This window comes from Saccopteryx bilineata, chromosome 1 (genome assembly GCF_036850765.1).
Source record: "Saccopteryx bilineata isolate mSacBil1 chromosome 1, mSacBil1_pri_phased_curated, whole genome shotgun sequence".
NCBI lineage: Eukaryota > Metazoa > Chordata > Mammalia > Chiroptera > Emballonuridae > Saccopteryx > Saccopteryx bilineata.
In genome coordinates, this window is record NC_089490.1 from 402189210 (window position 1) to 402208997 (window position 19788).

The following is a 19788-nucleotide window of genomic DNA, read 5'->3' on the forward strand; positions in this document are numbered from 1 at the left end:
GGGGCATCTGTGCAAATATGCCTCTTTCCTGATCGGCATGGGAGAAAGAGCTATTCCTGAGGCCGACACTGCCACCTACGGCTGCACCGCAGCCCTGCGCACTCTAGACATGCTAGGCGCTCCCAATGCAAAAGGACGCTGGGGCCAGTGATTGACCACTTACTTTTCCATTGTTCCAAAAAGCCATTTTGGTTCCTTATTGAATGGCATTTTCATGCCATGAAATGTAGCCATTTTCTCAGCTATTTCCGCAGAAATATCTGGCAAACTTAATTCTTCAGTGTTTAAACGCCGGCTCTGAAATAAAAAAGGACGTTAGAAAATTATATTTCTCCAGGAAACCTAGGAAGTGTGAGCTCACAGGACTGGTAAGAATGAGAAGTCAGGTGTTGTGGGCATCAAAGTACCAGCCAGTGCACAAATTTCCCTTCAGAATTGGCACTGTGCCCAAAGATGGTGGCCCAGCAGTCGCAAGGGCACTTCCTAGTGAGGAGCAGGTCCCCATCAAAGGTCAATTTCATTCTGAACTTTTTAATTGAGAGAAGGTCCCTCTCACACAGTCACTGGCTCTGCCCACTGTCCACTTGACCCCACATTGAACACAGTCCTCTCTGCCATACACAGGAGACGTGGCATTGAGGAGCGCCGCAGCTCATGTGACAAGTCCCCCTCCTCACAGTGGCAACCCCAGCACCTGCCTCCAGCTCTTGCCTCACCTGCCAGAGAGAGCTCTCAACAAAGAAGCAGAGGTGCCCCGCAGGGAGGACTCATCCCAGTCTCCTAACGCAGCCGAGGCCTGCGTGTGGCTGCCTCCCACAGAGGTGCCCCGCAGGGAGGACTCATCCCAGTCTCCTAACGCAGCCGAGGCCTGCGTGTGGCTGCCTCCCACAGAGGTGCCCCGCAGGGAGGACTCATCCCAGTCTCCTAACGCAGCCGAGGCCTGCGTGTGGCTGCCTCTCACAGAGGTGCCCCGCAGGGAGGACTCATCCCAGTCTCCTAACGCAGCCGAGGCCTGCGTGTGGCTGCCTCCCACAGAGGTGCCCCGCAGGGAGGACTCATCCCAGTCTCCTAATGCAGCCGAGGCCTGCGTGTGGCTGCCTCCCACAGAGGTGCCCCGCAGGGAGGACTCATCCCAGTCTCCTAACGCAGCCGAGGCCTGCGTGTGGCTGCCTCCCACAGAGGTGCCCCGCAGGGAGGACTCATCCCAGTCTCCTAACGCAGCCGAGGCCTGCGTGTGGCTGCCTCCCACAGAGGTGCCCCGCAGGGAGGACTCATCCCAGTCTCCTAACGCAGCTGAGGCCTGCCTGTGGCTGCCTCCTACAGCAACTCACGCTCAGCCACCTAAGACCTGTTCATCTTTCCCACCCCAACTGCTCCTCTGGGAAGATCCAGACATTTCTCTGAAAATAGAGTAAGGCAGCACAGAGGTTAAGGGGGTACCCAACCTAGAGAAACCCCTGTGCAACTTCCAGCTTCCGTATTCACTTCAGAGCTACATGGCCAAGAGCACAACTTCTGTCTCTGCCCCTGTTTTCCGGTGTCTGTACAATACCAACACAACAGGAAGCTGCTGACAGGCTGCTCTGAAGCAGCGCAGACAATGCAGACGGCTCAGCAGGCCCCTAACCAGGGCGTCTCAAGAGACAGGGCCCTGTGCTCAGGGCCAAGGCTCACAGAGAGCATCAGGCTCTTCTCTTCAACCCTGGGTCCTCCGAACAGGATCACCACGTGATGGGAACAGCGCGCTTGGTTTCTAGCGGCAGGACACTGCCGACTAAGGCGGCTCCCTCAGCTTTCAAGGAACTCTTTTAAAATGCCAGTAATTTGTTTGGAAATGTCAAAAATCTAAAGCTAATGTACTCAAAAATGAGCAAAACTTAGGATCCAAGTTCTGTTCCCAGGACAGAGAAAGGGAAATGTGAGACTAGCTATCATTCCTAGAGATCACTATTCTGTGCACTCTGAAAGATGGGATTCTTCCTGCCCCATGCCATGGTCAAGAGCCAACCTGGAAATCACACCGAGTTTCAGGCATAGCCAAGTGAAACCACCGTTTCGGTGGTCAAAAACAGTTAAGTACTGGCAGTTTCACATGGTTCACCCTAATACTTTAACAGAACTTTACATGACTCTAAAACTAGAAGAGCACCAACTTCATATGTGCTCCAGCTGTGTGCCTGATCCCAGCGCATTCCAACAAGGTGTTCCCATCACTGACTAGTGTTCAGTGCTTCACCTTTCCTAAAGAGAAGTCTTACCACATATGTATGTATTAAACAAATTTTAATTTGCTCCTACTGGGCTTTATTAAAATGGTACACTATGACCCTGGCCGGTGGTTCAGTGGATAAAGCCTCGACCCGGCGTATGGACAACCAGGGTTCAATTACCAGTCAGGGCACACAGAAGTGACCATCTGCTTCTCTCCTCTTCCTCTCCAACGGCCAGTAGCTCAAATGGTTTAAGTGTGGCCCCTGGCACTGAGGATGGCTCCGTTGGAGCACATCAGCCTCAGACACTAAAAATAGTTTGATAGCCTGACCAGGCGGTGGCGCAGCAGATAGAGCGTCGGACTGGGATGCAGAGGACCCAGGTTCGAGACCCCGAGGTTGGCAGCTTGAGTGCAGGCTCATCTGGTTTGAGCAAAAGCCCACCAGCTTGAACCCAAGGTTGCTGGCTCCAGCAAGGGGTTACTCGGTTTGCTGAAGGCCCGCGGTCAAGGCACATATGAGAAAGCAATCAATGAACAACTAAGGTGTTGTAACACGCAATGAAAAACTAATGATTGATGCTTCTCATCTCCTCCATTCCTGTCTGTCTGTCCCTGTCTATCCCTCTCTCTGTCTCTGTAAAAAAAAAATATATAAATAAATAAAAAAATTAAAATTAAAGAACGGAGCAATGTTTGAAAAAAAAAAAAAAATAGTTTGATAGTCAAGCTTTGGCCCCAGACAGGGTTGCCAGGTGGTTCCTAGTTGGGGTGCATGCAAGACTCTGCCTTACTATCTCCCCTCCTCTCTCACCTATATTAAAAAAAATGTAACGCATACTATGTGTAGTCTCCTGTAATTTGATTTTATCAATTAATATTGTTTTTAAGATGCAACCATGTTGCCACTTATAAACAATATGAGGTCTTATGTTTACAAAATTCTTTCAAATACTTTATGATCTCATTTGATTCTCATGCCAGATAGATGTTACTCTCTTTATGGGGAAAATATAAAGAAAAACACTAGATGCCAAGACAGGTGCCAAGGAAGAAACTAAAAGTAAGCTCTGGTTTAAGCACCCCAAGATGACAGCTGACTCAACAGCGAGCCACTGGGGAGCAGCACACGGCTCTGTCCTGGGCTGCGACTCAGACAAAGCACCGTCCCGCAGCCCCCAGCTGGACGCAGGCAGAGACCAGGCCGGCACAGCCTCCCCTCAGGCAGTGTGCTGAGCTCAGCGCTGCCTGCATGCTGCCCAGGGCGGCCCCCAGCTGGACGCAGGCAGAGACCAGGCCGGCACAGCCTCCCCTCAGGCAGTGTGCTGAGCTCAGCGCTGCCTGCATGCTGCCCAGGGCGGCCCCCAGCTGGACGCAGGCAGAGGCCAGGAGGCACAGCCTCCCCTCAGGCAGTGTGCTGAGCTCAGCGCTGCCTGCATGCTGCCCAGGGCGGCCCTGCACACATAAATGGCTGAGAAACCACATGCGCGGGGCATGAAAACTTAGTCTTTCGTGACCCGAGCGCACATGGAGCTCAAGCAGGTTAAGAGCAGGGCACCCTGTGCCACATCTGCTCTCCACCCAAAGGACCAGCACCCAACACGCACAGTCACTTTAACAGGAGCTGCCGAGGCCAGGGCCCTCTGTGGTAGTGGGATTACCGCCCCTAACGCTAAACAAGGTGTGCTGAAAAGATGCTATAGCGCCATTAACAATGCCCAGGCCAGCACGAAAGGGAAAACAAAGTTAGAACTAGGACTTGGAATGTGAGAGGAACCTCGTGGGCATATGGGGCAGGAGGGTGCAAACAGAGGGAGGGCTGTGGGAGACTAGAAGAACAGCGGTGGCCTCAGAGGGCAGAGCAGAGATGTGGCACAGGGGGCCAGGCCAGGCTTCCATAGCCCATCCAATAAGGAGGCCCAGCAGCTGAGAGGGACAACGTGAAAGGGGAGTGTTCCAGGGCGAGCAGCTTTAGGGAACAACAGATGGAAAGTCTCATATATAGTTCTGATCTAGATAAACTTATTTTTGCAAGGAAGACAAAGGTTCTGATGTAAATTCAACTGAAATTCAGTTTTCTTTCCTTCTGATATAGTTTAAGAATACTGGTCACACCGACGACTCCAGATCCCAGCACCTGAGGCCCCCGCAGTGATGAGGCACTGACTCCGTCCTCTGTCTGTGGACACATTAAGTTACCAGTTCTGAACACCTCTTACCGGGATAAACTGCTCCAGGCGGCCTTGCGGAAAGATGCCGTAGAGCTTGGGCCCCAGCAACCGCTCTGCAAGAATGGCGAACATCACACTCTCCAAAACCATGGCCTCGGCCCCCTGAAACATGGCAATAAAGCAGGCGTTACCGAGGGTGGATGCAGGCCAGGCATCTGCTTTCCCACAAGCAGCTGCATCATATCCCACTCCAACTTCATGATCAGGCATGATTATTACTCCCATTGTAAATATAAAGAAACAGGTTAACAGTTCTGATCATTTGTAAGATCCATGCTTGCAAGCACTAAACTGATGAGACTTAAATTTCAACTTCAATTTAGATCACTGACTCCAAACATAGCACATCTTCTATCAATGCTTCATTGTTCCTGTTAATTTTAAAACTTGTATGAGCCTCACCCTTGGCATCTTGTCAAAGATCGCAACAGTACCACCCCTTCTGGTGAGGGTGGCTTGCTCTTCAGTGGACAGTGCTGAGTTTAAGCAAAGGGGCCAAAGGGCCTTTTGTCTACTGAACTTATCTTTCATGCTGTAAGTGTCAAAATTAGTGGAGTCTGTTTTCTGGTCCCAAAAAAACCCTAGCCTGGAGCATTTGAGGTTTCTATTTTCTGCTCTTATCCCCAATCTTCTCCTCTGTCATTCAACGTTCATCTTCGTGCTAAAACTTCTATGTTCTGTCTTCAAAACAAATGTGGATCTATAATTGTTTTGCCTTAAAAACCCATCTTTTGGATTCAAATTCATTCTGTAGTCCTTTTCCCATAAACAGCAGATTATAGCTTAGAGTTTCCTTCTGAGCCCGACCAGACAGTGGCACAGTGGATAGAGTATTGGCTGGGGATGCTGAGGACCCAGGTTCGAGACTCGGGAGGTCGCCGGCTTCAGCGTGGGCTCGTTGGGCTCACCGGCTTGAACGTATCCCAAGGTCACTGGCTTGAAGCCCAAAGTCGCTGGACTGAGCAAGGGGTCACTGGCTCGGCTGTAGTCCCCCAGTCAAGGCACATATGAAAAAGCAATTAATGAACTAAGGTGCCGCAACTATGATTTGATGCTTCTCATCTCCCTCCATCTATCTGTCTCTGTTTCTCTAAAAATAGAGTTCTTCTGACAAGGTGACGGAGCTGTTCTTAACCAATGCTGCACCTGAATCTCTTAAAGCTCTTTAAACCTGTGTCCGAGGAGTGGCCGGCCGGTATGCTGAGAACGCTCTCGGGGGTGCTACTTCACTCCTTACTGAGAAACATGCTGTGCTCCTGGAGGCCCCACAGCCAGAGCACCCAGTGAGCATCTTCACCGAGCACGCCCAGGCGCCACCCAACCACCTCCACGAGGGACCGGCTCAAGGGGCAGGCAGACACAGAGGCACCAGAGCCTCAAGGAAGTCCTGCTCATGGAGTGGGCCCCTGAATGCTACTTCCACACAGCCAGCCCTGGCAGCTGATCAGCCTCGGGGTAAATCCCTCCCGCTGATGACCAACAGCAGTGAACACTCAATTACAAGAGGGTGTACACAGCCCACACAGGGCAGAGCGGCTCAGCTTACGTGCCCCTACAGGACACCTGCTACATTAAGCCACTCCATCAAGCCCAAGAGATGTAGCAACTCCACCTAATACATAGAAACAAACACAGAGAGGCTGTCCAAACAAGGGACAAAAAAACATGCCTCAAGTGAAAGAACGGAACTCCAGAAAAAGAACTAAACGGAATGGAGACAAGCAATCTACTAAATGCAGAGTTCACACACTGGTTACAAAAACACTCACTCAACCTAGGGGAAGAACAGACTAACTCAGAACTTGATCAGCATGAAAAGAACATGGAAACCACAAAAAAGAACTAGTCAAGAAATGAAGGATACACTAACTGAAATGAAAACTAGTTTATAGATAATCAACAGCAGAGTAAAGCCAAGAATCAACTTATCAAATTAGAATACAAGGAAGCAAAAAAACCCCAATCAGAACAGCAAGAAGAAAAAAAAAATCCAAAACAAAAAAATGAAGACAATGTATGGAGCCTTTGGGATAACTTAAGCTTACCAACATGTGCATCATGGGAATGCCAGAAGAGAGACAGCAAGAAATGGAGAACCTCTATGAGCCCTGGCCGGACAGCTCAGTTGGTCAGAACATCATCCTGAAGCGCAGAGGGTGCCGATTCGATCCCCAGTCTGGGCACATACAGGAGCAGATTGATGTTCCTGTCTCTCCCCCCATGCCTTCCTCTCTCGCTAAAGTCAATAAATAAACATTAAAAAATGAAACAAACAAAAAAACCAACGTGAAAAAATGATGACAGAAAGCTTCCCTAGCCTGGTGAAGGAAATAGACATAAAAGTCCAGGAAGTGCAGAGTCCCAAACAAGACGAACCCAAAGAGGCCCACACCAAAACACATCCTAATTAAAATGCAAAAGGCTAAAGATGCAGACAGAATCTTTTTTTTTTTTTTTTTTAAATTTTTATTTATTTATTCATTTTTAGAGAGGAGAGGGAGAGACAGAGAGAGAGAGAGAGGAGAGACAGAGAGAGAGAAGGGGGGAGGAGCTGGAAGCATCAACTCCCATATGTGCCTTGACCGGGCAAGCCCAGGGTTTTGAACCGGCAACCTCAGCATTTCCAGGTCGACGCTTTATCCACTGCGCCACCACAGGTCAGGCCAGACAGAATCTTAAAAGAAGAGAAAATCAGTTACTTAGAAGAGAGCTCCGGTAAGGTTGCCAGCTGATTTTTCAACAGAAGCTCTGCAGGCCAGGAAGGACTGGCAAGAAAATACTCAAAGTGGTGAAAATAAAGACCTGCCTGGCCTGTGGTGGTACTGTAGATAAAGTATCAACCTAGACACTGAGATCACTGGTTTGAAACCCCAGGCTTGCCCCGTCAAGGCACATATTAGAAATTAGAAACAAATACAAGTTGATGCTTCCCCTCCTCCCTCTCCATCCACTCTAAAAATCAATAAATAAAGTATTTTTTAAAAAAAGAAAAGAAGCCTGACCAGGCAGTGGTGCAGTGGATAGCACGTCGGACTAGGACACAGAAGATCCACGTTTGAAACCCCAAGGTCACTGGCTTGAGCGTGGGATCATAGACATGACCCCATTGTTGCTGGCTTGAGCCCAAAGGTCGCTGGCTTACCACCCAAGGTCGCTGGCTTCAGCAAGGGGTCACTCGATCTGCTGTAGCCCCCCCTCCCCATTGAGGCACATGTAAGAAAGTAATCAATGAACAACAAAAAAGCCGCAACAAAGAACTGATGTTTCTCATCTCTCTCCCTTCCTATCTGTCCCTGTCTGTCTGTCTCTCTCTGTCACACACACATACACACAAAAGCAAGAACCTAAAACCAAGATTACTCTACCTAGCACAGCTATCATTTAGAACCAAACTATAGACAGTTTCTCAGAGAAGGAAACAAACAAAACAAGGAAAAGCTAAGAGAGTTCATAACCACCAAACCAGTAATCCATAAAAGAATCTTCTTTAAGGAGAACAAAAAAATTTATAAAAAATATGAACAATAAAATGAGAAGAAACACATATCAACAATTGAATTTAAAAAATGAGCAGAGCTTGACCTGTGGTGGCGCAATGCATAAAGCATCAACCTGGAATGCTGAGGTTGCCGGTTCAAAACCCTGGGCTTGCCTGGTCAAGGCACATATGGGAGTTGATGCTTCCTGCTCCTCCCCCTGTTCTATCTCTTTCCTTCCTCTCTCTCTCTCTCTCTCTCTCTCTCTCCCCCTCCCTCCCTCCAATAAAAATGGATAAATAAAATTAAAAAGAAAACTGTGTATCCAAAAAAAAAAAAAAAAAATGAGCAGAGGCCCTGGCCAGTTGGCTCAGCAGTAAAGCAACAGCCCAAAGTACGGAAGTCCCGGGTTCAATTCCTGGCCAGAACACACAGGAGAAGCACCCATCTGCTTCTCCACCCCTCCCCCTCTCCTTTCTCTCTGTCTCTCTTCCCCTCCCAAAGCCAAGGTTCCATGGAAGTAAAGTGGGCCCGGGCGCTGAGGACGGCTCCACGGCCTCCGCCTCAGGTGCTAGAATGGCTCTGGTTACAGTGGAGCAACATCCCAAATGAGCAGAGCATTGCCCCTGGTGGGCATGCCGGGTAGGTCCTGGTCGGGCGCGGGAGTCTGTCTGCTGCCCCCCCCTTCTCACTTTGGAAAAATACAAAATTTAAAAAAAAGTGAAAAATAAAATAAGCAAAACAGAAACAGACTCAAAGATACAGAGAACATACGTTTTGACATCTGCCAGGTGGGAAGGGAGTTAGGGGGATGGATGAAAAAGGTGAGGGAATTAAGAAGTACAAATTGGTAGTTACACAGCAGTCACGGGATATACAGTACAGCACAGGGATACAGATCACTTAGCGAGTTATATAATGTCTAATCACGGGGGTATACACCTGAAACTAACGTAATATTGTTATGTCAAGTGTAACTAAAAAATAAGAGAGATTAAAAAAAACAAGAAAGGCGCCTGGCCTGTGGTGGCACAGTAAATAAAGCATCAACCTGGAACAGTGAGGTGGCAGGTTCGCAACACCAGACTTGCCTGGTCAAGGCACATACAATGAGCAATGAACAACTAAGGTGAAGCAACTATGCTCTCTCTCCCTCTCAAATCAATCAATAAATTTTTTTTTAATTTTTAATATTTATTCATTTTAGAGAAGGGCAAGAGAGAGAGGGGGAGAGAGAGAAAGAGAGAGAGAGAGAAGGGGGGAGGAACAGGAAGCATCAACTCCCATATGTGCCTTGATCAGGCAAGCCTGGAGTTTTGAACTGGCAACCTCAGCATTCTGGGTCAAAGCTTTATCCACTGTGCCACCACAGGTCAGGCAATATAAATAAAATCTTAAAAACAAAACAAAACATGCTGCAGAGAATATGATCTAGACCAGGTGTGGCCAACAGTTTTTGCCCCTGGGCCAATTAGAAATAGTAAAATTAAAAAATGTTGCCTGACTGGGCAGTGGCACACTGGATAAAGCATCAGATTGGGATGCCGAGGACCCAGATTTGAGACCCCGAGGTCTCCAGCTTGAGCGTGGGCTCATCTGGTTCGAGCAAAGCTCACCAGCTTGGACCCAAGCTCACTGGCTTGAGCAAGGGGTTACTCCGTCTGCTGTAGCCCCACGGTCAAGGCACATACGAGAAAGCAATCAATGAACAACTAAGGTGTCGCAATGAAAAACTAATGATTGATGTTTCTCATCTCTCTCCGTCCTGCCTGTCTGTCCCTATCTGTCCCTCTCTCTCTTTCCGTTTGTTAAAAAAAAAAAAAAAAAAAAGTTAAATACAAAAATGATTTAAGTAAACAAAATTTTATTGTTGTTTATGAATGAGTGAAAAAATTTTAATATACAATATTATTTTAATAAAAATAAAATTGCATACCATATAAATATCCAAACTATATCGCAATCCATTGAAACTATATTTAATTAACAGAATGTGCTTGAAGGGGTTATAGCGCAAATAAAACAATGATTTCGTTTTACAAACAGCCTGGACACATTTTCAGTTATCAATTGCAGCTACTGTCTATGCTACAATGCCCCTTTTTTTCAGCACACTTGACCACAAAAATAACGAACTGTTTGACCTTGGGTGTGCGCTGGCAAACTCTGACTAAAAGAATGTGGGTTTCACATTGCCGCTAAATGTCAAACAGTTCGTATCGAGTACAGATAAGTATAAAAGTTGTAAAAAAAAATTTTTTTATAGACAGAGTCAGAGAGAGCGATAGACAGGGACAGACAGGAACGGAGAGATGAGAAGCATCAATCATTAGTTTTTCGTGGGCGTTGCAACACCTTAGTTGTTCATTGATTGCTTTCTCATATGTGCCCTGACAGTGGAGCTACAGCAGACTGAATAACCCCTTGCTCAAGCCAGTAACCCTGGGTCCAAGCTGGTGAGCTTTGCTCAAACCAGATGAGCCCACGCTCAAGCTGGCAACCTCAGGGTCTCGAGCCTGGGTCCTCTGCATCCCAGTCCAACACTCCATCCACTGCGCCACTGCCGGGCCAGGCTGTAAATCTTTATAACAAATTTTTTTAAAAAAATAAAGAAGTGCCTGACCTGTGGTGGCGCAGTGGATAAAGCCTTGACCTGGAAATGCTGAGGTCGCCGGTTCAAAACCCTGGGCTTGCCTGGTCAAGGCACATATGGGAGTTGATTCTTCCTCCTACCCCCCCCCCTCTCTGTCTCTCCCTCTCCTCTCTAAAATGAATAAATAAAATTTAAAAAAAATAAAAAAAAAATAAAAAATAAAAAATAAAGAAGTATCGCTAATCCATTTGACCAATTATTGGAAGTTAACCCTAGATTAGTCACATGTGGAATTCTTTTCCATGTATCACTATCTTCTTAAATATCTCAATTTCCAATAATCAAAGACGCTTCCGCTTCTGAGTAGCTGAGATTTTAAAGTAGTGGAGAATATTAAAAATTTAATCGCAAGCCGCATAGACTCATTACGCGGGCCAGGTGTTAGTCATGCCTGATCTAGACAGACCCCATTCAAAATTAAATGGAGCTCCTTAAAATCACGCTCATATTACTAAAATGAACTGAGACAGACTCATAGGCAATGTTACAAACTAAAGTTAATGAAAAGGGAACAAAAGAAAAAAGAAATGCTACTTGCAAATGGTGCCGCATTAAAGTAAAAAGTAGTTCAGTCACTTGAAGGGGTTATATTGGTGGGGGAGATGGATCTACTGGTACTCCCCACAACGCTAGTCCGGGCAGCATCTTGGTAATTCCCACACTACGGTCTAACTACCACCTGTGAGGACCAATCTTGATTTACTAATTAGAAGTTTTGTATTAATGACTGCTATGAACCATTGTAGCCTTAACTCCCAATATGATGGTATCTGCAGTGGGGCGTTCGAGCAGTGACTAGGTTTAACTGAGGCCATAAGGGTAGAGAACCCTAATGGGATCCGTGCTCTTGTGAGACACATTAGAGAACTCTCACTTGTTCTCTCTCCCTTCGCCATGTGAGGGCACAGCAAGAGACTGGTGGCTGCCAGGCAGGAAGAGGGCTCTCATCAGAACCCAGCCCGAGCCCGACCTCCAGCCTCCAGAAATGTAGACATCAGTGTCTGTCGTTTACACCCCTAGGGAGTTTATTACAGCAGCCAGAGCAGACTTAGACGAGGACAACAGGAACAAGGCATTGATCTATCACAAGTTAATGAGGCCCTTGCGGGTTGGCTCAGTCAGTTAAAAGCATCGCCCCGAAACAAGGTTGTGGGTTCGATCCTCGATCAGGGCACACACAGAAAACCAAAAAATGCACGACTGAGGGCCTGGCCAGTTGGCTAGTGCTGAGGTTGCAGGTTCAATCCCCAGTCAGGGTAAATATAAGAAGGAACCAAGGAGTGTACAACAAAGTGGAATGAGCTGATGCTTCTCTCTCAAATCAATGGAAAAAAATTTTTTTTTCATTTTTCTGAAGCTGTAAACAGGGAGAGACAGTCAGACAGACTCCTGCATGCGCCCGACCGGGATCCACCTGGCACGCCCACCAGGGGCAACGCTCTGCCCACCAGGGGGCGATGCGCTGCCCATCCTGGGCGTCGCCATGTTGCGACCAGAGCCACTCTAGCGCCTGAGGCAGAGGCCACAGAGCCATGCCCAGCGCCCGGGCCATCTTTGCTCCAATGGAGCCTTGGCTGCGGGAGGGGAAGAGAGAGACAGAGAGGAAAGCGCGGCGGAGGGGTGGAGAAGCAAATGGGCGCTTCTCCTGTGTGCCCTGGCCGGGAATCGAACCCAGGTCCTCCGCTCGCTAGGCCGATGCTTGGAAACATTTTTTAAGTTAATAAATTTTAGAGCAGAATTTGACTGACATCAGACAAGTTTTATTTTTAAAACCTTAATGAATGAGAACTCCTGAATCTCTACTTAGCTGGCAAAACGTCATCCCTCATACATCTGACTACCAGCAAGCCTATGCAGGGGACAGTCATTTCACCCCGTCTGGCCTGGAGTGCAGAATCAGACAGGCCCCACAGGAGAGTGCAGCAAGGTCGGCAGACGTCTCTCTAACTCCACACTTGAACCCCAGAGAGCAGCAGCCCAGCACCCCACCTGCTTGGACAGAACGGGAAGCCAGCGCAGGACGAGGGGCTGACCTCGGCACCGGGCCCAGCACTGGCTATCTGCCATCTGAACATCTTCCCATCTCAAATCCACCATTCCCCAGTCTAGGTCCCGAGTTAGAATTTGTTTTAAACTTCCCTCTGTGTAGAAGACTAAGCTAAAGGGCACTCAGGCCAGCACTGTATAAAACACATACATGTATCTAATCTAAATATCCCTTAAGATGCGGAGTTTCAAATTGTATAGCGTCACACCCACTCTATTATTTCAGGAAGTGTTTTACACTCAGTACAGGGCTCTGGAGCTGACTGCACCTGAACACACATGGTCCAGAGCCCATCAGAGCCGAGTCATCGCCAGAAACGGTGACGATGGAAAGAGATCTGAGAGTGCTCCAATCTTTGTATGCTGCTCTGAACACTGGAAACAAGAAACACCTTTGTTCTTATCAGAGACCGGAGCTCAGCATTTATTCGCAATAGTGAGAAAGGGGGCTGTAGAGCGAAGAATTGGAAAGGACGAAAATGAAAGAAAACAGTCAAAAGTAAGACAAATGGGCCGGTTAAGAAGGCTTGTAGGTGACCTCCAAATGCATGCATGAACCACCGGCGGTCACTTTAGAACTGGTCTCCCAGCACCTCACTGCTTGCTACTCAGGGAGAGCACGCACCCAGGAGACTGGTAGCGGAGCATGGCACCCAGGCAGGGGCTGGGTGGTGCGAGAGAAGAGGGCGCAGACCTCCGGCAACAGGAAGAACACAGGACCAAGTCTGAGTCGGGTGGCTGACAAGAGAGCAAGCCGGGGAGAGGGACTTGGGCTGAACTGCGAACTTACAGCGGTCAGCGCAACAGCACGTGAGCTAAGCACAGAGACAAGGAGTAAGAGAGAATTTTACTTGGCGTCTGTCTCCCAGCTGCCTTAATAGGTGAAGGGTCCTGTTAAATCTGCTGAGACAAGTCAAAGTAAAATGAAAACTGAAAATAGACTTTGGATTTAGCATCATGAAGGCCCCAGAGCTCCATTTTCAACTACAAGGAAGTACAGAGGTCTCAAGACAAAGGGCTCCAAATGCCTGAAGACAATGTCCATCACCCACATCCCGCGATTTCTCAGCTAGTTCGGGACCCCAGCTCAGGGTCTCCAGAGCAGGGCACATGCAAAACTGCCTCCGAAACACAGGACAAAGTATCAGCACTTTCATTTCTTTGTACTCTCACCGCTTTTTAATGTCTATGTCTTGATGATTTTAATAACCAGCACACACACACCTCTTTACACAAACTTGCACATATTGGGACAGTATGCTCAAAAGTTGTTTGCTCCCGCCTGACCAGGCGGTGGCGCAGTGGATAGAGCATCGAACTAGGATGCAGAGGACCCAGGTTTGAGACCCTGAGGTCACCGGCTGGGCACAGGCTCATCTGGTTTGAGCAAGGCTCACCAGCTTGGACCCAAGGTCGCTGGCTCAAGTAAGGGGTCACTCGGTCTCATATAGCCCCTTGGTCAAGGCACATATGGGAGAGTAGTTAATGAGCAACTAAAGCGCCACAACCAAGAATTGATGCTTCTCATCTCTCTCCCTTCCGGTGTCTGTCCCTCTCTCTGTCTCTGTCACACACACACACACACACACACACACACACACACACACAATGTTGTTTCTTTCCTGCAGTGTGCAGATACCTGTTCTAGACTCCCCATTTCTAAGCCTCAAAGAGAGGACCAGGTGATCCATCAGTGCTCTGGACCTCAACCTCTTCTAAAAATATGCATTTCAGAAAGAGGAGTCATTCTAAAGCAAATCTTGTAATTGAGGAAGACACCTTTCCTACCTGGGTGGCTTGCATAAGAGAAAACTCTCCTACCTGTCCAGGGCGATTGGCCACTGGAACAAAGGGGCAGTGACAGACACCACACAGCCGTCAACCGCCATCAGAATATCATGCACGAATGTTAGCTCAAACGGCTGTCTGTCTCGAAGCACCCCAACTGCTCTCAGATTGCCCCGAAGACCAGCGTGCACTCCTCCAGTCTCAGCAGGAACTGGGAACACCTGAGCTGGCTCCCACACACCAAGAGCCCGCCCCTGAGACAGACAGACCAGGGCGTTCCAGGTACGTCCACTGCAGGGTGGCCGAAGCCGGCTAGCAGGTCACACCTCACACAGATGCAGAATGGACTTCGTTACTTACTTGAAATTCACTTTCATTCTGAGCTTGTTCGGATCCCTCTTTATTACAGGACCTCTACGAATGAGAAAAAGCAGACACTTCCGGTGAGAGGGGAACACGAAGCAGACACTAACTCTGCAATCACCAGAACAGCCAGGGTTAAACATCACACATTTTTAATGAGTGTTTCTCAGCCCACTGATGTCTAAATTGCAACACCAGTGTCCAGCACTAGTACCAACACTTGAGGAGTCGCTTCGTTTCTTTACAAGAAAAGGGACGTGCTGTTGAGACCAAATAGCTGTGACTCACAATCACTCTGGTGTACCGTTTTCGCAATTTCATTGTTAGAGGAAAGTCAGTAGAGGGCGCTCTTCCAACCAGGGCTTCCACAGACGAATGGCCAATCTGAGTCTCACAACTTAGTAAGGCAGGTCTCCATCTGGGGGAGGCTTTCTTCCCGCAAGAACAGGAGCGTACACTTGCCTGTGGCAAGCAAGGTCCACACAGAACTTGGGCAGAGAAGAAAGCCCTGTGCAGGCAGGCGACTTGGCACAGAGTCTGTGCAGACAAGCCTGCCAACTTGCCTTTCAGACTAACTCTATTCATTCCACTCAACATGAATTTGTCCTCCACCAAAAAGGTTTGTGCAAACTTAATAAAGTCCCTAAACTATTCCACATATTAACATATGAAAAGATACTTTTACATCACTTTCCTCAATGAAATTGCAAATTACTGGTAACCAAGATTCTAGCAGTAACAACAACTAGATTATTAACTACCATCTGCAACTAACTCTCTGGCTACCTTTTCTTCATGGCACAGATCATACCTTCTAAGAGCAACCCCCACCCCAAGTGCTTTAAAAACCTGCATACTATCTTTTCATCAGAGGATGGGGAAAAGCAAGTCATGTCAAAATTTTATATTCAAATACTGCCTCTAGAAATATGCTGTTTAAATTAAAGTCTGCTTATGTCAGACACAGAAGGAAGCCCATAAACTCTACAAATGTTAAGGTAAAAGGTTCTTGAACACCCCATGAAAACATACCTTTCCATTCCACAGCTTTATCAAAAATACCTGTACCAAGGGCGGAAAGTATGGACAGGGAGAAAAATGCCATGTTAAGCAACACCAGCTACTCTAACACCGTTCAAAAACACCTAGTGATTTAAAGCAACACTCATTCACCAGACTCAGACTGAAATAACATTCCACTGATGTTTTAATGCATTTTGTATAAACAGTTTACATGTTCTAGCTTACTCAATATAAAAGTAAATGAAATTTTCATGTGCATGAAGCTATCTTCAAAGACTTGCACTTACATATATTCAATAGTATCTTTACCATACAGTTAAGCACCTTTTGTACAAAGTACAGAAAATACAAATGGGGTATATCATATTTTCATTTGTGTAATATGCATCTCTCAGATTAAAGACGGTACAGGTTAAATCCCATTACAATGAGAGCTACAAAAATGAAAATACCAAAGAAATACTTCTAGACCTCTGCTGATGGCTTGGTGTATGACAGAGAAACCACAGGGGGGAGTAATCAGGTATCATGAAATCCTGACTCCCTTCAATACTCTAAAATATTCATGGCTGCACAGTTACCTGAGACTTAGTCTCCCCTCCCCAGTGGTATACAAGTCACTAATGAATATGGACTCTATCTTTTATTTACTTTTTCCCAAAAGCACCAAGCAAATCACAGTGCTTCAACACATTTTGGATAGCATGAATTAACGAACACTGGCACCATGCTCTTCAAGACGGCCAGCTGAAGGTGCAACCCAGGGAGACAGAGCCAACCAGTTACGGCCAACTCACACCCACGGTCCCAGCAGAAGGAAACTGGTCATCGTGTTAACACGAACTCTGAGTAGGGCCGAAATGCCCCCAAAACATTATGTCCTCGTGCTGCTTCTTGCCAAGAAAAGTTAAGCACAAAAGATGTTCTGTAATCTGATACATTGTATATTGATATTTGTAGGGAAAGCTCTAAGACAAATAAGGAATCTAGATATCCTAATGACGTTTGCTGTAACGGGATTTGACCTGTACAGAATTCTAAATGGCTACAGTTATTCCTATGCTGTTATTACTCAAACTGTATCTTCTTAGGGAGATACAGTTAATGGGTTATTAAGCCAACAGAAATCCCTTTTCCTTGTCTAATGGTGCTCCGAAAAGCAAGTCACTTCATCCAAAGTTAGAATTGGCTTAGTTTCCAAGGCCATTCCTTTTGAACATATTAGCATCCTTAAGTAAAAATAACTTACCGACCCTGCCCACTCCATTCAGCCCCCAAATGCATGCATTACTTATACCATAAGAGCACCATCATGAAGACAAGATGGACTTCTGCCATAGTCAACCTTCTGTTCTGTTTCCTCAGTACAGAATGCTCAGGGTCCCTCAATCCTGTAAATAAACCCAAGAAATCTCAAACCAAGAAGGCAGCTGTGAAAAGGTAAGAGAGAGGCCTCCTCCTGAGGTGAGCCAAGACAGACACATTGCCAAAATAAGGTCCGAGAAGGTTTCTGTCTGGGAAGACAGTGAGTGAAATATATCTTGTAATCTGTGGGATTTTACTTCAGAAACAATTTATCCGAAGCAGATATTAAAATACATTGTACAAATATTTAACATGACTTCAAATTTTTTGCCTACTTGTACATTCATAAAAATGAACTTTCATAAGTTATAAAACACTGAAAAGTTTTTACATTAGAAATATGAATACTAATTATGTAATATATCATTACTAAAGTTTTTTTTTAATATAAACTTTTTTATTTTTTATTTATTCATTTTAGAGAGAAGAGAGAGTGAGTGAGAGAGAAGGAGAACAGGGGAGGAGCAGGAAGCATCAACTTCCACATGTGCCTTGACCAGGCAAGTCCAGAGTTTTGAACTCTGGACTTGCCTGGTCAAGAGTTCCTCAGGGTTCCAGGTCAACACTTTATCCACTGTGGCTCCACAGATCAGGCTAATTACTAAGATTTTTTGATGTGAACATTATTCTGGTCATTTTCTTTTTTTTTTTTTTTAAAGTTTTTTATTTATTTATTCATTTTAGAGGAGAGAGAGAGAGAAAGAAGGGGGGAGGAGCAGGAAGCTTCAGCTCCCATATGTGCCTTGACCGGGCAAGCCCAGGGTTTCGAACCGGCAACCTCAGCATTCCAGGCCTATGCTCCATCCACTGTGCCACCACAGGTCAGGCTGGTCATTTTCTAAAAATCACCCTAGATACAGATTAAAACATTCATGGAAGAAATGATACGATTTCTAAAATCTGCTCTAGCCTGACCGGGCGGTGGCGTAGTGGATGGAGCGTTGGACTGGGATGTGGAGGACCCAGGCTCGAGACCCCAAGGTCGCCAGCTTGAGCGTGGGCTCACCTGGTTTGTGCAGAGCTCACCAGCTTGGACCCAAGTTTGCTGGCTCGAGCTAGGGAGTTACTCGGTCTGCTGAAGGCCCATGGTCAAGGCACATGTGAGAGAGCAATCAATGAACAACTAAGGTGTCACAACAAAAAAACTAATGATTGATGCTTCTCATCTCTCTCTGTTCCTGTCTGTCTGTCCCTGTCTATCCCTCTCTCTGACTCTCTGTCTCTGTAAAAAAATAATAAAAATAAAATAAAGTAAAATAAAATCTGCTCCAGAATCACCCTGGCAAATGAATGAGGGTAAAGATGAAGGAAGACTGGTCAGAGGGAAGGATGAATTTGGGGCACTTGGGGTTCATACACTCTTCTACTCTACTTCTTTATGTATCTGGAATTCTCCGTAATCAAGTTTTTTTAAAAAGAAACACAGAGCCTGACCAGGCGGTGGCAGAGTGGACAGAGCATTGGACTGGGATGCGGAAGACCCAGACTACTTCAAGTTACCTAATGTTTCACAATCTGACCATTACTACTTCTTTGAATTTAAGTCATTGTTCAAGATAAGCTATTATCATGGAACAGTTCTTAACAAAAGGTTCCTCCAGTGATGAGAAAACTAGGGGGTTTTTTTTGGTATTTTTTACAGAGACAGAGAGAGAGTCAGAGAGAGGGATAGAGAGAGACAGACAGGAACGGAGAGAGATGAGAAGCATCAATCATTAGTTTTTCGTTGCGACACCTTAGTTGTTCATTGATTGCTTTCTCATATGTGCCTTGACTGTGGGCCTTCAGCAAACCGAGTAACCCCTTGCTCGAGCCAGCAACCTTGGATCCAAGTTGGTGAGCTTTGCTCAAACCAGATGAGCCCGCGCTCAAGCTGGTGACCTCGGGGTCTTGAACCTGGGTCCTCCACATCCCAGTCCAACGTTCTATCCACTGCGCCACTGCTTGGTCAGGTGAGGAAACTAGTTTTATGACTCAACTACTTTAATACAGCCACATCATTAGTGAGACGAAACAAAGCAGTCTTGTTTTCCCAGAGTCTGCGCATGTGTGTGCACATAAATCAGTCCAAATGGCATGGACTGGCACACAGCTATCTAGATGTCATGTGTACTACCTGAAATACTGGTCTTCAAAGTATCTTTAAAGATCCAACATTGCTGAGCTGCTGGAGAGATAGGCTGGTAGAAGTGATGAGCCAGCTACAAAGGACACGTCATCAACAGTGTAACTGACCAGCCTGACCAGGCGGTGGTGCAGTGGATAGAGTGTCGGACTAGGATGTGGAAGACCCAGGTTCGAGACCCCAAGGTCGCCAGCTTGAGCGCGGGTTTATCTGGTTTGAGCAAGGGGTCACTCTGTCTGCTGTAGCCCCCTGGTCAAGGTACATATGAGAAAACAATCAATGAACAACTAAGGAGCCGCAATGAAGAATTGATGCTTCTCATCTCTCTCCCTTCCTGGCTGTCCCTATCGGTCCTTCTGTCTGACTCTGTCACCAAAAAAAAAAAAAAAAGGCAGTGTAACTGACCAGAAATGTTACCTAAGAAATCAAATCAAGCCTGACCAGGCAGTGGCACAGTGGATAGAGTGTCAGCCTGGGATGCAGAAGACCCAGGTCTGAGACCCCGAGGT

General features: G+C 46.8%; 1 protein-coding gene across 3 annotated transcripts in view; it reads right to left on the bottom strand.

Annotated features, from left to right (window-relative positions):
* The window catches only part of CHKA (choline kinase alpha), a 56787-nt gene that overhangs the window by 13132 nt on the left and 23867 nt on the right, over window positions 1–19788 (bottom strand). The window contains exons 3-6 of one of the 3 annotated variants that reach the window (XM_066252242.1): window positions 15799–15828; window positions 14764–14817; window positions 4429–4542; window positions 164–297 (exon numbers count right to left, since the gene is read on the bottom strand). In XM_066252242.1, the coding sequence (XP_066108339.1) occupies window positions 164–297; window positions 4429–4542; window positions 14764–14817; window positions 15799–15828 (332 nt within the window). The remainder of the gene's footprint in view (window positions 1–163; window positions 298–4428; window positions 4543–14763; window positions 14818–15798; window positions 15829–19788) is intronic. The other 2 variants (XM_066252243.1, XM_066252245.1) reach the window with 2 other exon arrangements.